This window comes from Battus philenor, unplaced genomic scaffold (assembly GCF_028537555.1).
Source record: "Battus philenor isolate CCGP_79_NKW_IND1 unplaced genomic scaffold, ilBatPhil1.0.hap1 SCAF_4, whole genome shotgun sequence".
Classification (NCBI taxonomy): Eukaryota; Metazoa; Arthropoda; class Insecta; order Lepidoptera; family Papilionidae; genus Battus; species Battus philenor.
Genome location: NW_027181704.1, coordinates 9,693,661 through 9,716,216, shown reverse-complemented (window position 1 = coordinate 9,716,216; position 22,556 = coordinate 9,693,661). Strand labels below are relative to the sequence as shown.

Genomic DNA, 22,556 nt, shown 5'->3' with positions numbered 1-22,556 from the left:
GAGTTGGACAGGAACTTAACAGTTACTTTTTAAAATAAAATTTAACAACGTTCGATGTATACAATATAATATAAACATAGGAAAATGAGTCAACAAACCAAGTTCCAAGCGTTTCGATCAACTAAGAACTTTGAATACTGTAAGATTTATTTTATGATATATATGTAGATTTCAAATTAAGAAAAGGAATGTTTGTGAAACTTTATTACATTTGATTACACTCAGGTCCAGGAAGGATTTGTTAAAATTAATACATTACGTGTTTTTTTTTTGTATTTATTATGTGTCTGTCAATATTTTATTATATGTATTTAAATTATGGGGCATAAATAATATTTTATTAAATAAGTATTGAGAAATAATTGTAATAATTGTTGGTTTCCGTCCCCTGAAGTTGATGAGCCGTCCTAGCTGGCGATAACGGTTTGCCCAAACAGACAGCGAATTATTTTAAATGTAGTTTTTCTTTTTGTATTCGAGTCGTTCGGAATCTCAAAAGCGTGTCTCGGTCTCAAGACGACACGTTTGAAGATCCATAGAGTGGCACTATTAAAGAAGTATGTAGATACCCGTTTTTTATTATAACTGGGTTATCGGAGAAAAATAGGCAGGTTTTTTTGTCTAGTACAGTAAAGTGTCCTGCAACACGAGAATAATTCACATGTAAAGTGAATCAATGTAATATAAAATTGTTGTAGTTAATTTAAAAAATGACAATATGAAAATTTTATGTACATATTTGTATTCAGTTGTAACTGAAAGAATATTTTTGCATTGAGACGGAATTTCATATATAAATATGTCTTACAATATAGTACAACTACAATATAAATAAAATAAAAAAAGTTAAAAGTACTAATGTAGGTATGTTTAAAATTGATCCAAAGATACGTTTTTTTTTTAATTTTTAGGGAAATTCATTGTAAATGTAATTGACACTCAAGTGATTTCGCCAAGTCTTGGACGACTACTATTTCAAAATGTTAAAAAAACAACGTAATTTTTCGAATTTATTTGTTTCTTACATAATCTTTGGTACAGTTCGCACATAGGTTTATTTGTAGGAAGACATTCAGACTACATGAAACAAAAATAACAAAACAAATTGATTTAAAAAGTAAAATAACAATTGAACATTTCAAACTGACTTAACATTTTAATTAAATGACAAAAATTCGTAACCTATTTTAATGTAGCAATATACTGTTTACTATACAGTTTATTTCATTATTAATAAGAGCAGAAAATGTTCATACATCTTTCAATATGTAATTTTAAATTACAATTTGTCACTAAATAATAATTATGTTCGAATGGAAATCGGGAGATGAAGAACTTTAATAGAATTTAATTCTTGACATAATTTTTTGGCACTAAATTATATGTTAACCTCTTGAAGAGAAAATGAACGGATTTTAACACGTACTGATGGTTGACACACAGACAGGACGGCAATGTCAAAATCATTTTTTAAAAACTTACAAATATTTTTAACAGAAGAACATTTTTGTAATTTTTACAAAGAAAAAAAGTAGGTAAACAGAATTTAAAAACAACTAAATCACATTAAAAGAATATCCTACGAGATTCTAATTTCACCCTTACATGTTCATGGTTAGATATTACGTTTTAAGCGACGCCACATTTATAATTTTTTAGTAAATAGGCATTAAGAGCTAATTTTTTTTTTCGCGAATGTCAAGACGAAATAATTTATTTCAAAAAAACAATGAAAAAGACACATGTATAAAGACAAAAAAAAATTGTTTTTCAGGTCTTATGATCTTCGAATATTAATAGTTTAATTATTTATAGAATCTAATAGTTTACAGTAAAATCAAATGACAATAACTTCAAGTAATATTGCAAGTGCATCATTTAATGCAGATACGGGAGAAATTATTACATATTAAAATCAAAAATTAAGTTAGTATAGCAAATTAATTTTATAAATATACCAGCTATCTTGATGGTGAAAAGCTTCAAAACATTTATAACATAAAAAAATAAATAACATGTTGCTTAAACTTTTACATTGTGCTTAGTTACAAAAAATATCTTTATTTAAAATATATCATTTATTATTTAGTACAATTATTTGTGCAAAGATTAAAACAAGGTTGAAAAAAGGTTTGTGTGCTCTAAGTATTTTATATAAATTATTTGATGTACACCGAAAGAAAACTGTTTACTGTCAAATTTTCATTATTTTGTTACAATATACTCTAAAATATATTTGAAGCTGCATGGCGAACTGGTCTATAATTCCACCGCCAGAATCGCAATTAAATAGTTTCAAAATGTAGCTTAAGAAGTAAAAATATAATGCTGATCAAAAAAAAGCTGATAAAGATAAACCCTCGACCAAATAAATTGTTTTCTACTTACAAATTTATTATAAAAATACATATAAAGGGTCTCTTTCTGTGTTAGCTAAATTTTAAGGGTTGAGAGTGAACTTTTTTTTAAAGCACAAATTACATAAACATTTAAAATTATTCCTTGCTTCAGCTGTATGCCTCTGTCCAGCAGACGGCATTTAACTTATATAGATTTTATTGCGTATGTTTGAACTACTAAAAATATTAGTTTAATTACATTAATTATTTATGTTACTGTACTAAATCATAAGGGTTGTTCATAAAATTCGTTCGCTCTAAATGGAAGGTGGAAGGAGAAGGGGATGGAGCATAAAGTGACCAGAGGTGACATTAAGGTGTAGGTTGATCTAAGAAAACTTGTTGTTAAGATACTTAGACACATACAGATATATGTCCATGTATACATATGGATATATAGGGCATAGAAGTTTCCAATGAAACCATGAAAACTTTGGTCATCTGAAGAAATTAGCAATTATTTATTTGATATTATGTTATGTTTATTGTTTCAGTTTTTTGTTTTGTATGATTATCCATAATTTTCAGATAAGGGAGGTCTAGCTTTTTTTGACATAGTATTAACACAGTATGTTTATAAATGACTGTGATAGGGGAGAGGTTTAGAAAAGTGAAATTTCAAAATTTACATAAAAACATGATTAATACTTAAAAAAAAACGAAAGTATAGAAGGAACGTATATTTTAAATGCCGATTGGTATTGAAAGAACTATAAGAATATCATTTCTGTCTTTGGAATCCGATGGCAAGATGGCATGAGGTAATAAGATATAACAAAATGATCTGTTAGTATGTAAAACTTTTCATACTTATTAATAATTTTTGAGTATTTACCATCACTCAGTTTTTCATGTAATAAAAGGTACCATCGAGTATTTTTTTTAGGGTAATTGTATCGCGTCACAATATTTTTTTGAGTTAGTATTATATAATCAGAGATCGGATATAAGGATTCTTATTTGCCTAAGGTATATCGACTTATTACAAAAACAATTCCGGGATGTGAATGAGGTGGATAACTGAATTTACTTGTGCGAAGTAATGATGAATTATATTTTCTTGTAATTTGGTAGACCTCGAAAATAGTATATTTTGGTGGTTTCACCTTCTTAATTTCGATTTCGTCACAAAAATGTGTTTGGGCAAATATTAGTCCAAATATCCGAACTTTGACAATGACATTATTAATATAGAGATATAAGGAGATCAATAACAATCCATTTATCAAAGAAAAAAATATAAAGCTTACATTTAATTGAAAAGAGAGCATGTTTATTATACTCAATTACTTATATATCATGTAGATCCGCAGGCGTTGAACGGAAGCCATGCAATTATATGCCTTGAGTTAGAGAGTTTTCTAGAACGATGTCAAATTCATCCAGAGGTTCGAGTATTTGTCTGAGGAATGTCAGAAGCCCGCGCTTCCGAAGGAAACTTTGTTCTTCATACATGTCGGCTGTGACGCGCGTCATAGACATTGGCACTAACATTCTGTGAAGCCAGTGTTCCCTGAATAGTTGAAAAATGCATTAATTTTATTATGATATTTTTTTCTTTAAAACTACTATATAAGGCATGATGAACTTTATATAGAGAAAAAAAATGGAAAGAATTCAAACAAGTTTACTAAAACTTACGTCTTGCATTACCATTATTTAACCTTAAGACTATAAATCAACCAAAATATTGATCATTCTGAAGTAACTTTTAATTTTTTTTGAACTGCAACAGGTTAATGATGATTATATCTTCTTTGACATAGGTTACCAAGCATGAAAAGCTTTATAGTACTAACAATGTACTGTTACTCATTAGACTACATAGCGACTACTCCTTTTAATACTTAATAGTAAACTAAATGTTTCCTGCTTTTAATTTGCTTCTCGTTCACACATGCTTAACATTCATATTTGTATGTTATCGATAGGTTCCATATTTATTTATTCATTGAATAATGATCTTCAGTAATTGTAGAAAACGTTAACATAACAAATATAACTAACAATAATGAATTTTAAAACAATATTGTTATGTAGTGCTACCGCTAACCGCTGTACCACGCAATAGTAACAAGTGTCGCCTGTGTATACCACTTGTGTATTATCAGGGGTTCCGTTCCGTCAGTCTGCCGTCAATGCTCGAGGCGGCGGCGCTACTAATGCTCTTTGTTCGTCGTTTCGGTAGCATTTTTTTCGAATCAAATCAAATCATCTTTATTCAAGTAAGTATTTACAAATCACTTTTGTATCGTCAATGATCTTAACATTATAAATAGTAAGCTATCACCGGCACGGAATGCTGATCTGGTGAAAAGAGCCAACCAGAAATTTTACAGTTCCTCTTTCATTTTTGATGTGTACCTTATAATAACAATCAACCATGTAAATGAGTCAACAGACCAAGTTCCACGCATTTCGATCAACGGAGAACTCTTGAATGCTATGATAAGATTTATTTAATATACTTTTAACGGTAGATTTATAATTACGAAAAAGAAGGTCTAACATATCTTGTGAAACATTATGTATTTCCTCTGACCCATGAAGTATTTGTTATCTTTTTGAAGGAGATATATAGGCGTTAAGAGTATTTTTTTTTGTTCCCATCACTATTTTTTTACAAGTTTTAAATACTGCTTATCAAATCATATAGCATATATTACGATGATTCAAGGCATTGCTTTAATTGCTTACACCTGAAGATAAATGTAACAAAATATGCTTACCGCAAACTGAGACAAATAAATAACTGAAATTTGCCATCTTTGCCGAGCGTCCGGCCAACAGAGTTGATTTCGTCCATTAAGTGGCAGTAGCATCTCCAAATAGCCCTGTGCTCCTGGTCTTGCCGACAGTTGTACGCCACACCGCAACCCTTATTTGTTTGTGCATTTGTTTCGTCGCACAGGCTGAGCTTGAATTCATCTTTCACCCTCGCTAAAAATTTATTTACGACGATGTAGTCTTAGTTATTTATAATGAACACAAGGTACGCTATTTTTATTGTAATATATATTTTTTTAAATTGTCCGAAAATTATTACACAACAAATTATTACAGTTTAATGTGGAAAATATGGTACAATACAATATGTATCTTATATATCAGTAGGTATATTAAAAAGATAGAAAGAAATTTAAGAAGTAATTAAAAATAATTAAAAAATTAGTGATTATGGAATAAATTAAACAAAAACGAAACTTGAGAGCATTCTCCCGAGCCTTGACTCGAGCCATTACATTATTATTTGACACAAAAATCTGAAAAACGTTTATTTTTACTAACCAAAATAATCCCAGATAAACAAGTTTTTGCCAAAAAGTCGAGCAGATTTGAAACCGCAGAGGAATGCTTGCTCTAAGCATTTGACCAGCCCGTTCTCTCCGCACAATAGTACGCTTAAGGAGTTGGCGTCTTTGTCTCGTTTCGATTGATAGTGCCATTTTACAATTGCATTGACGCAGTCACCTGTAAAATTTATGTTGATTGGTATGTGGAGTGCTCAAATTAATATTAATAATATTCGCATAACGCAATTAATTCGACCGATGCTCATTACCCCGTTGTCGCACTGATATTCCTGTCATTCGTAATACTCATAAATTTAGATGACAAGTGGGGTGTAGGGGTATATAAAAAAAGGTATATAAAAAAAGTTTTAGAATGTGAAAATAATATTCTAAGTAAGTTTTTTAATGAACCTTCAACTCTCTTTATGATGGGGAATATCATAAAATCTGTTTAAAGATCTCATCATCTTAGATTAGTCTCTAAGTCATTATGTCAATACAAAGGGTGTAAACCTAAAACTAATACATAAAATTATTCTAATATTATACGCCTAGTCTTTTATTAAACACGTACACTTACGTAAATTATTCGCGAAAAATAGGCGGCTGTTATAGCATGATTCATGCTCCTAGTGCAAGTCTGAGTTTATTCTGTTCTGTTAATACAAAACTTAGTCCCTTAGGCGACAGTTTTATCCTAAAGATGAGATTTTAGCCTTATGTGAGTATTAGTTACCTCATAATTTAAAAAAATATGTACCGATCATATGTTGTATGGTAGACGTGGAAAGATGTGTTGTCGTTGGAGAGAGTGCTGGAGCCAGGGTCGGATGTGCAGGTGTGCGCGGTGAACGTTCACCTCGAATTCGCGCAGCCACCACCAAACGCTCTGTCGAACCGTCATCAACGCCCGTCCCTAGCCATCGGTTGCATGGGAATCTAGGAAAAAATACTATGTAATTAATCATATACTAAATAAAACAATAGACTACCTTTTCAATTATATAAAGTTATGTGACTATGAAAGGATTATGGTTAACTCTTACTGTTTAAAACTAATGAAGTTTTAACTTCGCCAGCCTTGGGCCTTGACGATCTAAGGTAGAGCTGGATAATATTCGATTCTGCCGTCAAGGCAGAAAAAAACCGAAACCGCTGCACCAAGCCTGAGATAAACGGAAGGGGGAGGGAGAGAGTACCGGCCGCGCGCAACCATTAGATCACCGTCAACGATCACGGCGCTCGTATTTCGGTGGCATATATAATGTAACATAGTAAAAGACGTGTAACCTTCTCGGAATCCAATTTTTTAGTTGCGGAACTCTGTTCAGAATGACATAGTTCATAAAAGGTTGTCAAATATCTCCCTTCCGCCTTTTTGTCTTTTGAATTTCGCGGCTATGTACAAAGCGCTACAGAGCTCGTATCTGGCAATACTATACATAATTTGAAAGGTCTTGACATAACCTACAAAACGACGCTATGCATGATTAGTTTGGATATTGCGTTCAACAGTTATAGACGTGTAAACATAGAGTTCACTAACGCCAAAATTCGCGCTATTTTAAAGTTTTCCTTCGTTAAAGGCAAATCCGCTAGAGAAACGTTCCGTGAGATTAATGGTGTTTTGGGGGATGGTACTCTATCACTTCGAACCGCGGAGGAATGGTTTCGACGATTCAGAGCCGGCGAAAACGACACCATGGATAAGCCAGCCGGCGGAAGACCTGTGACGACAAATACCGATCAAATCATGGACTACATCGAGTTAGACCGGCATGTGGCATCTCGTGACATCGCCCAGGAGATGGGAGTTAGTCACCAAACCATTTTAAACCATCTGCAGAAGGCTGGATACAAAAAAAAAGCTTGATGTTTGGGTGCCGCATGATTTGACGCAAAAAAACCTTCTGGACCGAATCAACGCCTGCGATATGCTGCTGAAACGGAACGAACTCGACCCATCCTTGAAGCGGATGGTGACTGGCGACGAAAAACGGATCACATACGACAATATCAAGCGAAAACGGTCGTGGTCCAAGGCCGGTGAATCGTCCCAAACAGTGGCCAAGCCGGGATTGACGGCCAGGAAGGTTTTGCTGTGTGTTTGGTGGGATTGGAAGGGAATCATCCACTATGAGCTGCTCCCATATGGCCAGACGCTTAATTCTACCATCTACTGCGAACAACTGGACCGCTTGAAGCAGGCGATCGACCAGAAGCGTCCAGAATTGGCCAACAGGAAGGGTGTAGTGTTCCACCAGGACAACGCCAGACCACACACTTCGTTGATGACTCGTCAGAAGCTACGGGAGCTCGGATGGGAGGTTTTATCACATCCACCATATAGCCCGGACATAGCGCCAAGTGATTACCACCTGTTCCTATCCATGGCGAACGCCCTTGGTGGTGTAAAGTTGAACTCAAAAGAGGTTTGTGAAAAGTGGCTGTCCGAGTTCTTCGCAAATAAGGAGGGGGGCTTCTACGAGAGAGGTATTATGAAGTTGCCGTCTAGATGGAAACAGATTATCGAACAAAACGGCGCATATTTGAACTAAATCCGATCACTGTAACACTTTTTATAAAGCATTGAATAAAGAGCAAAAAAGCGGAAGGGAGATATTTGACAACCTGTTATATACACATTAAAATAAGATAACTATTTCGTTGTGCCTATTTTTAGATAAAGCATAACCATTTTCATTGACCAGAGTCAAGTACAAATAGTATCAGTTTAAGAGTTAATAAAAGTCAAAGTTATAGGTTCGAACCCGCCATTTGACTATTGTCGTGAAGTATCTCCTTTGACTTAATTAATGAGAAAATTAGTGTTACCAAAAATTAACAAGTATGTTTAGTATAAAATATACTTACGTATAAGTATGACCCGTGACTTCATTTCTAACAAAAATCTGATCCAGCAACCATCTCGGTGATAAGCCGCTGTTGTCATGGCCTATGCGCAGAGTTGAGAGGACACCCAAATTTTTATGCTAGAAATAGATTTGGGTTAGATTTAAAATATGTTTATCTTTGTATCAAGAGATTATGATATAACTGAATTAACAACTTTGTAATACAATACTTTTAGTTAAAGATTGAAACATTTGCATTTAAATATTTACTCATGCATTACCAAAATGCGAAACATTTTAAAATGTTATAAATATATAAAAGTGGTAATTTCAAAATATTATAAATATATATAAAATTATTATTTAAGAAAAGTATCTTTACAGGTAAACTTTAAAATTTTAGGTTATAATTATAATTGGGGATAGTGCATCAATAAGATATTGGTAGAGAAAACAGGCCCAAGTAAAGTTTCATTATGCACAGCAGGAATTATAACAGCATTGTAATTTTTTTAAATAAAGTATGTATGTTATAAACTATAGTTTATGTATGAAGCATCCATCTGGCTGAGTTTATAAAAAGTAATTTGTAAATATTCTTTTTAACAGTTTATAAGATTAATCAAGCTTTTATATAGCAATATTTTTTAAAACCTATACTGTATATCGGGGGTGGCCAAGCTCTGATACTGCGAGCCTATTTTCGAAATTTAAATTTTTTGCGAGCTGCAATTCAAATTCAATACAAACTTAAAACACGCAAAAATGTGTTTCTATAAAAATCATATTTATTGAAATTACTTAAATAGAAGTACGAAATATGTATATTTAAGTTAGATATAATGGCACACGTATATGACAGCACTCCTAATAATACTTAAAATGCCGTTTAATTAATTATGATCGGTATTTGGATTTCGCTACTTTTATGGTATAATAATTATTATTCACACTAGTGATTTATTTCGATTTCTCCGGAGCTAACTTTATTTTTTTAAATTTAAATATTGAAATAATTCGACAATCAATCGGAGCCATAAGTAATTGTTCAAAGAGCCGCATGTAGCTTGCAAGCCGTGTTTGGCCACCCTTGCTATATATATTTATTAATGCACTTTTCGTTAAAAGTTTATACAGCGAGGTAGTTAACAAGTAAATATTAGGTAGTTCGGAAAGTAATTTCGGTCTTTTCCAGACAGAGGATTAAATTGTATTTTTTGATCTCAATTTCACATTAATAAACTGCATATTAATTATATGTTTTGAGAGGTGATATAGCCACACCCACTATATTCTCTAGATCTGACTTCTTCGGATTATTATTTGTTCCAGTCACTGTAAAACATTTTGGACAGAAATATTTTTACCTCTAATAAAAACGTCAATAATCACCCGGATCAGTTTTTTGCTAGTAAAGACCAAAAATTGTATGAACGTGAAGTAATGCTACTACTAGAAAGATGGCAAAAGGTGATGAATGAGAGGAATACTCTTCAGCAATTCACCAAAACAAAAAGAAATTACTTTTCGAACAACCCAATATATGCACATTGATGTAAGAAATTTCCACCATATCACAATCTTACTTAAAATTTCAAAATTTAATTCAACTATTAGGTGTGGTTGAAGTTCAAACTATAGGTCTTACAAATATATAACAAAGCGAGAATATTTCTTTTTTGACAGTTTTAAATTACGAGTAATGAAATTTATGAAATTACGCCCTGCAACTGGTTGGTTACTTACATGGAACACAAACTCGTTAGTGTTACGTGGTATTGGTATCTTCGGGGTAGACTCTCCATTGGCTCCGGATATCGATAGCCAGCAGTTAGCAGTTGTTTGACTTGCTTTCCGAGACGGGACAATCAAAACTCGATAAGGCAATTCTAAAACAAAAATTTAATTAACTCTATGTCATCATGTCTATCATAAATTTTAAAAATAAACGACAGATAATAGTTACGGCGTTAATTTACAATTAACCGTTTATTTTTTTAGATTTTGCGCTAGAATATAGTATGTAATAATACGTTTCTTTACTTGTCCGTAATGTTTTTTTTTGGCATAAGTTTTGCGCAAATTTAAATCATTAGGTTTTAGTTCCTGCACTATATGGATCTTATACAGATCTAATTTAAAATCGAATTTCCTAATTCGGCGTAATGATATACGGGATCATCCTTATTGAGGCAAACGTTAGCAAGTAGATTAATCTGGATCATCGAAGAGAATGTGAAACTTGCTACACGTTCTCTTCTCTCCTAAAAGTCCGTAGACCGCAGGTTTGGCTTTACATTTAATATAGTTGTCGTCTGTTCGAACTTCTTTATACATATCTTTATTAAAGGACCGCTCGGAAACTTAAACCGTGTAAATCACATTTAACGCGTAATAAGCGTCTAACAGTAATGAACGAATTGTTGTTTAAAAAAATAATTTCAAACAATAAGCGTGTAGAGGTCCCGGCTCCCATTGCGACTCAATTCCCGGAAACGACGTAGTGGCAAGACCCCTCCCCGCGTCCCGCGCGACTTTTGTTTGTTGGTGTTCGAGATTTAAATGTTAACGACTTATTTAAATTTATTATTTTAAAAGAGAAATTACGATTTTTTTTATTAAATTCGGAGTGATCGCGAAGTTAAAAGATATTGGAGGGTAAAAAGTAATAACTCATGGTTGATGAATACTCGTAATTGTTATTGTGGTGTACATAAATAACGACGTATCGATCGCAGTGAGACAGTTGCAGCTTGAACTGCCGGAGCGTTCTAATCTCTGAAGTGGTTTATGCGATGTCTTTCAAGTATGTGATTTTCCGAATCTGTGTTATATTGCAAGCAAATGTTTTACTTGAAACATGTAACTGCTTATAAATTCTACTTTAATACATTATTTATTATAATACGTGACATTTGATAATATTTATGATACGGTAGTAGAACTTACTAGTGGTCGGATATGTGTTGGTAAAACAATAATAATCCACTGCGTTTAACGTCAACAAATGATACAGGAACTGCTCTCTCTCTTCCTCGCAGCGCAAAAATGCCGTCCGCTTGTACTGAGATCTCAGTAACGTAGTGTCGGCGAGAAGCTCTCGCAAATGCTTTGACAAAAGCTTCTTTTCCAAGGACAGACGCACCCACGCTCGTGCATATCCAATCTCAGTTTTAATGTCAGTCATGGCTTGGACGTTTCTGTAAGTTTGTAATTAATTTGTTTGATAAGGCATTTTAAACTCGGTCTTTATTCAACATAGGATATATTACATCCCTTATTGACGTTAAGGTCAATCAACCACCTTTGCCCACCCTTTTAATATCTCAAACCTGTGATGAACAGGCGAAAGAAACTCGGCGAGATTGTATTTTTTGAATCATCATCGTTTCAGCTAAAATACGTCCAATGTTGGAAGGCTTCCTCCAGAGACTTCCAATAGGACCTATAAAAAGCGACCCTCCAGAGCCTTTCGACGACCTTAACAAGATCGTCTGGCCACCTGGTAGGTTCGTGGTTTTCATTGCAAAACCTTAGTCCCAACAACCCATCTGTTTGGCAATAAATTTAATAATCATCGAAACAGCTTGGGGGTGAGCACACCATTCCCAATATGTGCGCTATCGTCTAAGAAAATTTTTAATAAGAGTTTAAAAAAAAATTAAAAACTTGATTTTAATTTCTTACCGCATATCAAAAGTTAAACTTTCCGGCAGGGGTCGCATTGGATTTGGCGGTTGATTAGATTTTCTTTCTAAGGTCCCGGAATTGCTGAGACGATCCCTCGAACTATCCCTTGAACCACCACGAGAGCTGTCCCGAGATCGGCCTCCACTACTACTTGCTTGTTGGGCTTCTACTTCTGCACCGACTGATGACAAGTCTGGCACAGGAAATAAATTATTAATATCTCTGAAAAGAAATTTTTTTTAAAGGATATTGATGAACACTCAAAAAATGACTCAATCTGGACCCGTGGCTTCCTTGGGAGAATTTAGGTTAAGCGCCTTAAGTTCTCTGCCCCCTCGTACACACAAAATATGCAATGTCTTTGAGCAACTGTGTAAATCAGATCGGAAAAAATTACAAATTTATAAAATGAATCAACACTTCAGTTCATTCTTTTGGTAAAAACTTTAAATCCTCAACAGTTAAATTTGGTTTAATAAATACTTACAGTCCAATCGCTTCCTTAAAACACACCAGGCCAGGGCTGCTTGTTCCAAGAGAATTATATTTAATAATACAAACTAGGCACAATAGGCTTTTGTAAAAGAAAAACTAAACCCAAGTCAACAGATGATTTTGTAAAGAAATGATTTTATTACATGAAATATTTGTAACTTTTTTATTTCGCTATTTTAAATTATAATATTAAATCAAATCTAATTTGGTACGTACCGGGAGTGAGGTAATTAGGATCTATAGGTTTAGTGGAGTTACTACACTGTTCTAATTCTTGGTAATTTGTGAGATGCATCCACAGCGCAGACTTGCCCATCTTGTGTTGAAGGCCATGCGACCAAAGTCTTTCAAGCAAGTCACACAGCGAAGCAATCATCGTGTTCTCTTCCACTCCAGTTACAGACACTTCACAGCCGAGGCCTAGGTCAGATTCCTCGGTCCCCATTTTTTCAACAAGCATTCGTTTTGTTTTACTTTTGCATTCCTGTAAGTTTAAATCTTTTGATCACCTCAATTTGTATTAATTTAATAAAGAATATTAGTTAGCCAAAAAAGGTTTATTAAAAGAGATCATTACAATAATTTATAATCTTCAGTTTAAAATTATGTTAACTTAACCACCACCTAGCACTGCTCGTGCTGCTGTAAATATATTGAGAGTATAGTGTAATATTAATTAAATCAATAGAAATATAGCTAATGCTTTAATATTTTTAAAGATAATCAGAAGAAAGATTGATTCCCCGATCTCGTAAAATAAATTTTAATGTACCCGGTAAGGCCCTGTATAATTCACCCATATGCCTTATTAATACTTAACTAAATATAGACAAAACACTTTTATTGTGGAAGCGAGCAATAAATAAGTCTCAGGCAGCATGACAAAGATTCTTTTACAGCCTATGTTCATTCATTCAAAAAATATAACCCTAATTTTTAATATGCAACCTCTATAAATTTACTTTACCGTCTTTTGTTACCTATTATAATGATATAAGTAAAAACCTTGTGGGCCCGGCATAGAATACGCCCACCTCATTTCCTACCGTGGGTGTCGTACGAGGCGACAGAGGGAATCAGTTTCCAAAGGATAGGCACTAGCGTCCTCTGCATAGCAGAACACAACACTGCGATCCCCAACCCGCCTGCCAAGCGTGGCGATAATGGTATACGAACTCTTGTTATTCCGTATATGAGCTCCCTGGTGTTCCTGGTTACGGTAGCGGCGAAGGCAAAAATAGCGGGGCAAGGGGTGCTAAAAATCCCCGGCAGATCCAAGACGTGATTGCTTTCAGTCTTCGTTATAAGTTCGTCTTTATAAGAAAAGATACTCTCGGAGTTTCGCTGCGAGATCGAATTAGAAATAAAAAGTCCGCAAAAGAAAGTAAGACACCGACGTAGATCTAAGAATTGCTCGTCGGAAGTGGCAGTGGGCAGGGCACATCGCTCGTGCAACTGATGGCTGTTGGTGCCCGAAAGTTTTCGAGTAGCGACCACGAGCAGGTAGACGCTGCGTGGATACGCCTCACACTAAGTGGACGGACGAAATAGTAAAGGTCATAGGGAAGTCGCTGGATACGGGCAGTGTTAGACCGGTCACCGTGACGATCTTTGGGGAAGACATATGCCTTGCTATCGGCTGAAAAAAAGAAGAAATGAAAACTCGTTATTAACTCCTGTTTTAACTACACTATTGCTTTGTACATATATACTTGCCTACAGCCATTGGTTACAAAGAAATAAATAATATTAACCATTTAATCAGTTTTAAAAACTGTTTTACCTTTAGAAGTTTTTCAACAAAGGTTCGATTATTTTGTGCAATAGCTGCAGGCGTTACTTCCGTCGATAGCCTTCTGCCAATGTCGCCGAGCAGCATTTCCGGAGGACAGTCTTTGACTTGCCACTTAGCGTTCTTAATTCGCTTTAAGCTGTTAGTTCTGTAACGTCGATTAAAATAGTTTTCATTAAGTTTTTCAGAGTTTTCTTCTATTCTTAATTGCACAGACAAAAGCACATAAAGCAAAAGCTACTTGACTGACTACAGACAGACACATTTCTAATATGTATGCAGATTTTACATGTGCAAAGGTTTTATAACATTGCTTTAAAAAAAATTACTCCGATATTTTATTATTTAACAATTAAAATTAAAACAATAAATAGTTATTAAAAAATGCTTTTCTCTGTTATTACTCTTAACACATTACTTTAAACCTGTAGGAAATTATGGTTAGGTTAATTTAAGCATTTAAAATACCGTAAAAATAGTTGAATCATTTATTCATAAAAAATATGTTAATAAATTAATAAAAATACACTGTTATGTTTCCCATTTCAAATATCACATGTTAAATTCGTATTATGCATACAAAAAACATTATATTTCCTATGTAAAAAATTACAGTAAAAAAGTATTCTTGCCAAGTAAACGGAAGCAGTTCGTTTTATAATAACAAAAAAAAATTTCATGCAATCACCATATGCATGCATTTTTTTATAAATATTAAAATGAGATATAAAAAAATCTTACTAGACAAAGTTAACCAATAATAAATTTAAATATTATTTTGAACAATAACTACCATTGGATATCCTCTTGTATCTAATAACTATCCTCTAATTGCAACATTATTTATATGATTATTTCTCAAATGATGTTACCACATTAAAGAAAACATTGCATGTGTTGTCTATTTATGAAATATTTTTGTGGAATTGTCTATGCTTATAAAGCAAATATATAACTTACTAGAAATTGAATTAAACTTTGTTTTTATCTTTTTATGTGGTAACTTTTTATTTTTTTTTCGTCTAGAGACTACAAATATGTTCAGACACTTTTTTACAAAGTAATGGAAGTTGCATAAAAAAAAATATGTATTCAAAAAAGAACAACACATGTAAACCATGCAAAGAACGCATGCCATATCTAAGTCTTACGTTTAAATATATCACAAAACATGCAGCCAAATATACTTTTAATGTTCCTTGGTTCTAATCTTACTTTCCCTTTAAAATTTTTACTTTTTTTAACAGTCTTAACAAACAAATAAATATTTACTTATTTTTAAAAAGAGAATGTAGCCAGCCATAAAGTAGTATTCTAAATACGAATTATAATCTATATTAAAATCACTTAGTAAGAATATAAATAATTTCTTTATGAAAAACAAGGAAACCGAGATTCTGTCACAATGTATTAAAAACAAAATACAAAAAATTCTACTGAAAAAAATATAAATAGACTTAATGTTGCTATTAATATTAATTATTTTAAAATTTACACAATAAATATGAAAGTAAACATTCCATAACTAGAAAGATTATATGATTTAAAATTTAAAAAATACAAACAAATTCATCTTTGGAAGACAAACTGATGATAAAATATAAAAACTATAACGAAAAATAAAATGAAAATAAAAAAAAATACAGCTAATATTTAATAAAATATTTGCAAACTTATAAATAGTTTTTATAAAAAGCGTTTTTTTTTCGTTAAGTTATTTCAAACTACATTGTACGTAATGTAGAAAAAAATGTTTAATAAAATAATAAGCACCTTTAAAATATATGGTAAGAAAAAATAAACTTCAGTATTTGTTTACAGGATAAACTTAAATTTTTCAGTCAGTCAAGTATACACTGGTTGCAAAAAGCAGCCTAACAACTAATTTCCCAATCAATGTTTGAACTTCATTATTATTATAATATTTTTAATATATTCTACTGCAACTTTCTCGACTCTAAAAGCAGTTGTCGATCGCAATAATTAGTTTCAGTCCATTAATGTAATTCCTCGAAATATATGAGTATTTACTTTCAAAATCCCCTGATTCTTTTTTATCATATCTATATTTTGGTACAGTGTTACCCTTTCCTTCCTTTTTTTTTCGGTACTTTTTCTGGACGCAATAGGTACTAAGTCCCATATACGACTACTAATACAGACTATAAATTACAGGACTTATATTGAAATGTAACATTTACTTCCTTAATCCTATTTAGAACTGCACCATTATATGAGCAGACCACATGCTTATAATGCTGGAAGCGCCATTATGAACAAGTCATTTTAGTAAAAGAAAAAACAAATTAACTACTTCTATTTATATGTAAATTAAAAATCTAACAAAACTGTCATTCACGTTTTACTATTGACATCGTCGTATTGTCCATGCAAACTATTGTTTGTACTACACGAATCGTTACGTGAAATTTCATGTTTCATAAGATACTAATAACTACGTTAAAAGCATCAGATAAAGGTATCTATAGCGTTATAAAGAAGCACCAGGTCATGAGTTTGAAAATGAAACTCATAATTAGATTTAAGGTTTCCGGTAATGGTACGCAAAAAGATAGTACAAACCGTAACTCAAAACACGGTCCTAGCCTTTATTACATCTTTTGTATTTCTGGAGATTAATTGCAGTTTCTTCGCGTTGTATTTTTCTTCACCAGTGACTAATGATGAGGTTATATAAGTTTTATAGTCTAGTTGAAATTCATTTTACTATAAATGGACCAACTTTTTTCAATTTGTTTAAATACTTTGTAAAACCAAAATCCGTGTGTATTGAATTACGGACTGCACCTTACCCCGAGAGAATTGTTGCTAATAATAATAAACTGCGAATGATTACTATTCAGAAACTTCTGACTCGTTAAGCCATATGGGAGGATTTAACATACAATTAAGGAAAAGAACGAACCTAGATGTTTCCTAAAAGGTTCTTAGTGTTTAGTGTTAGATGTGCAGGTATCTCTTAATTTTGAAATGGTTTTTTTTGACTCAACCCTTACTTTGTCAATATTAATGACTTTTAAACAAAGAATACTATTTCTTATGTTAAGATGTATACCCCAGTAAACTGCGCTCTTTTGTGCGTATTACGATTAATGTACAAAAAATATCTTATATTGTTTGTTGAGGCGTGCAAAGACAAGAGTCCGATATTATCACTAGGGGTCCGTGTGTCAATCAGTCCTACTAGTCACTTCTACTTGTTAGTAGAATATGTTAAACCCGATGTGATCTGCTACATGTTCAGTTCCGAAGATCACTCGTTTTCCGCGCACCTGCGGTCGCTCGACGGCGGCGGTGCGAGAGCAGCTGCGTCGAGTCGTGCGGGAAAAGCCCGGTAGTAAGCTGCTCGATGTGGTAACCTTTCCCCCGGGGCGCCTACTTCCAGTTCCGCCCCCACAATGCCCCCCGCCCCAATTCCAACTCCGCCCGCCCACACGCTGTACCCGCGTGTCGCTAATCCCCCTTCGCCTAAGCGACGCCTGGAACAACATGTCACGGGTAGTACAGACCCAATGCGTTTCTACCCAGAACCTTCCCGTGATAATATGAATAAATCATACGTAAAACCACAAACAGATGTAAATATAAACTCGCATAACAAAGAATACACTTAAATTGCCCGCTTTTTAACAATAACCGCATTGAATTAATGTGAATGTATGAAAATAAAAGATTCAAAATGAACTCATGATTCAAAATAACGTAAGAACTTAGTGACAATAAAATTTTAACAAATAAGTACAATAGTGACTAGTAGTAGTAACTAACGCTAAGCCAAAGACATGTCTGATTTAAAATGTATTGTTTTTAATAAATAGGCTCATTAGATATTTCAAACATTAAAAATAAAATAATATTATTTTAATAAAAAAAAAATCATCGCGTATGGAGTATGTTTGACAATTAATAAACAGATAATGGATATTTTTCAAAATTTGTTTCTAATGTGTTTCAAACTTTGGTATTCTGCATATAGTTACATTTCTGTGATTTTAAAATTGACATTTTAGATATGTACATACATTAGATATTTTCATTTCATTTCTTTATTCATTTTAATGTTTTTATAACATATTTTTATTCAAACCTATTTAATTTGTACGATAATACGAAATAATCCTTAAACAATATTTAATTCTAACAAAAGAGTATATTACTTAAAGAGATATTACTTTTGAAAAAAAAAATATTTTCCAAATTATCATGAATGATCACGAAGTTAGTGAAATGTTCTAAGAACTATGCCTTGTTTTGCAAAATCAAACTTAAACGTATCATTATAACAAATGCCGTTAAATAAAACTAATGTCAACTGTTTCAAACACAGATAACTTTCAAGGAGTAACTTCAATCCTTTGGTAGTCAAGGTTAATTAGCGTATTAATAAGAATCTAGTATATTATTATTATGTTAATAAATAACGTTATTATCATCCACCCAGGCTGTTAACGCTATTGCACGTGCATAGATATAAAAACATTCACCAACCTGACGGTCTTGATGCGATGTTCAAACACCTGCAAATTGATGTCGTACTCTCCCCAATTGGCCATAATCTTGTTATCGATGAGTGTTGCGAACATCTGCGTCTCGAGGAAACGCGAGAGGAATGGCCGATGGCGTTGCGGTTGATCGGAGAGAAAAGACGCTTTGTCGAAATTAACCATTGATTCGCGGGATGAAAGCCAAGAATCACGGTCCTGGAAAATAAAGACGAGAAAATAAAGTACTATTTAAATTTTTTTAAATGACGCAGTTCAAGAGAAAACTACTCCTCTAGCTCAGTGACCCAAAGTGGGTCTTGGCCTCCGAAGCGAGAGACTTCCACTAGATTATTATATTATTATAAGAGATTATTTATACTTATATATTATTTGGCTTATAACAAAATATTCAAGCACTATTAACAGGTCAACCAGTCGGAGTATTGTGGACAGTAATAAAAATATTACTAATACAAAATAAATATCACTATTATTGTATAATATTATATAGGTTCTGAAGTTGAGACCACATATCGGCAAGCGCAGCTTTAAATGTTGAACATCTTATGCGAAAAACTTTGGCTGCAGGCCGCTTCCGAATTAAGTTATGTTTATTTACGAGTCGCTTTTTTAACTTTCTACAGAATATCAGTGAGTTAAAAATAATATAAAGCAACAATACTGTGTTATGATAAAAATATAATTTTCGGATAAGACTTTAGCTTTATTAAAAAAATGGTTATAATAATGATCAAAATTAGATTTATATTGAACATGGTTGCAGTTAGCTTGTCACGCATCACATTATACGTACTTTTTTTAAAAGTTACTTAAAAGCTATACAAACTCTATGGCATTATGGGCTTTTTGGCGACGGACTCACTGCTATGGATAATTTAACACCGGCTAATAGACGATAAGTTTTTACATTTACAAACAATACTTTTTTGGTTTTAGCCTTAACTTCAATTTCACTAAAGAAAAGTTTCTTTTGTTATAAATTAACCTTTTCGTCAAAAGAGCTATTCGGCCTTCAGTGATGTGTATGTCAAACAAGTTTTTCGCCCATACGCAAATATCAAGACTTACTTATAAGCCAATTTTTTTTAAAATGTTGAATTATTAAGCTTCTATTAACATGTAACCGTATATTAGTAATATTGGACCGCCAAGCGGAACGTAGGACGCGTACAGCCACAAGGTGAGCAGATGTGCTTATGAAGGTAATGAAAACGCTAAAGGTGGCCTATGGTTAGCAGTACAGCTGAAATAATAATGATTTATATTTGTATATATAATAAAAGGAAAATAATTAGAAACGAGGGGATCCGCAGAAGAACCAAGGTCACGACGTAGCTCAAACAATTGCTCATCTGTAGTGCCAGTGGGCGGTGCTCATCACTCGTGCAACCGATGACCGCTGATGCCGAAAATTCTCAAGTGTCGATCAGAAGCGGTAGAAGCGGCGTAGGTAGGCCCCTTATTAAATAAACCGACGACATAGTTCAAGTCGAGACAAATCGCTGCATGCGGGCAGCGCAAGAGGGGTCATCTTGGAGATCTTTGGGTAAGCATTGCAGGGGGGCCTCTATCGGCTGAAAAGAAGAATAAAAATTAAGAACATGCAACGTACCTGATCCGGCATTATAACAAAGTTCTCGTACATTAGGAACATATGTACGAATCGATTGAGGAACGTCTCTCTAACCACCACGTTGAAACGAAAATCTTCGTTATACTGATCTTCATCGTTGAGTATTTTTTTCTTGGTCGTCGGCATCACCGTTTCCGCGTCGACATCATCTATATTTACACCTTAAACATTTTTATAGAAGGCTTAAGTTGTGAAGCTATGTAAATGAGGCAAAGATCAGCCTAGAATAACCAAGATATATTCTATTAAAAGAAAAACATAAACACAAGTGTTTCATTTAAATTTTTTATATTTACGTGTCATATTTGTCAAGAACTGAAATGATCGCTTTTTTTTTAAATATACAAAGAAGAGATGAATTGTAGCCAATTGGAATCCAAGTGAAAAAGACGCCGTGATAATTAATTACGTAACAGATTTTCTAATTGAGACTAGTTTTATTACGTATTATACGGGTTGATTGGTCATAGGCATAAAAGATATTAAAGGCGTGAATATATGGCTCATTACTCAACATTTTTATAGGGACGTAACAGGCTAAATAAATATATATAATTTCATCATGCTATAACATGAACCACTAGGTTGACCGACTACATAGTAAAGATCGTGAGAAGTCGCTGGATCGCGGGAAGCGCAAAACCAGTAATGGCGATCTTTGTACCGAATCGGTTAATTGAAGAAAATTTGCTATGTATGTGGCGGTATCTTTTATTATGGTAGTCGCAAACGTTAAATCGAGAAAGTATCTCAGTCGCCGGATTATGCGACTCCTATCTTTCCCTGACAGATTATATTGAGGGTGACGGCCCCTAACACTAGCGGAACGGTTACATACAGGCCACAAGTGGCATTTAGTGTACAGATCATAAAATTAGTTTTAATAAAAAAACATTCAATACTTTTTAACATACAGTTTTTGGTTCATAAAATTTTTTCTACGACATTTTTATTATTCTCAATATATTGGTAAATATTTTTTGAATATTGTTATATATATATATATATATATATATATATATATATATATATATATATGTGTGTGTGTGTGTGAGTGTGTGTGTGTGTGTGTGTGTGTGTGTAAGTATTCTTGTATGTATGTATGCATGTATATGTCTCTCATCTCTATCTAAAGGTTGTCTGTTAGAGATCGCCTCGAGCGATAAAACCGCCTCTTATGCCGTATGAATTATTGTGTATTTATAGTTATTGTGTGGTGTACAATAAAAGTGTAAATAAATAATTTCATAAAATTGAAGTAAAAAAACGTAATAATTGTATATATGTTAAAATCTTGACAATAATGTCTGCTACAGATTATTTATATTACTTTTAAAAGATACACAACTTAACATTTAGCGTTAATTTTACCAGATATTATCTACTCTATATTCCAGTATTTTTGATATTATGCTATTGACAGTTGTCAAATATTTGATGAAATTTTCTAGTTTTTACTAGTGAAGTCAAAAAAAAATTTCACGGTTCATCAATAAAACTGTTTAAAATATTTGCTATTTGGATTTGGTAAATCTTATTAAGATTTAAGAGAAATTAGAAAGGTTGCTACTTCTATTCCTTTATTGCTCGTATTTACGAATTTAATATATTTTTATGGAAAATCATAAATTATGTAAATTTGACGAGTGGAATGCACATTAAAAATGTAATTATAGGATTTATGATACATGTTTCAATTTCAACTTTGGTTTTATGGTAAAAATTATCATATATTATAATGTATAATAAACCAAAACTAAAAAAAACTATTACAAGGGACCTACACCGCTAAAAGTGATGACAAGACGATGTTCGAATAAATTTAATATAACACAATACACAAGCATTTAATATAATAACATAGGTGATTTTA

At 32.9% G+C, this 22,556-nt stretch overlaps 1 protein-coding gene across 3 annotated transcripts in view; it reads right to left on the bottom strand.

The window, feature by feature from the left end:
- Positions 1-1,940: 1,940 nt before the first annotated feature.
- pns (pinstripe) overlaps positions 1,941-22,556 on the bottom strand; it is a 28,170-nt gene continuing 7,554 nt past the window's right edge. For 2 of the 3 annotated variants that reach the window (XM_068771429.1, XM_068771432.1), the window contains 13 exons: positions 20,663-20,844; positions 19,034-19,245; positions 17,818-18,024; positions 14,516-14,672; positions 12,949-13,216; positions 12,235-12,430; positions 11,497-11,747; positions 10,294-10,436; positions 8,567-8,685; positions 6,453-6,631; positions 5,688-5,870; positions 5,129-5,339; positions 1,941-3,912 (listed from right to left, as the gene is read on the bottom strand). In XM_068771429.1, coding sequence (XP_068627530.1) covers positions 3,735-3,912; positions 5,129-5,339; positions 5,688-5,870; positions 6,453-6,631; positions 8,567-8,685; positions 10,294-10,436; positions 11,497-11,747; positions 12,235-12,430; positions 12,949-13,216; positions 14,516-14,672; positions 17,818-18,024; positions 19,034-19,245; positions 20,663-20,844 — 2,486 coding nt within the window. In that variant the 3' untranslated portion in view covers positions 1,941-3,734. The remainder of the gene's footprint in view (positions 3,913-5,128; positions 5,340-5,687; positions 5,871-6,452; positions 6,632-8,566; positions 8,686-10,293; positions 10,437-11,496; positions 11,748-12,234; positions 12,431-12,948; positions 13,217-14,515; positions 14,673-17,817; positions 18,025-19,033; positions 19,246-20,662; positions 20,845-22,556) is intronic. The other variant, XM_068771431.1, reaches the window with a different exon arrangement.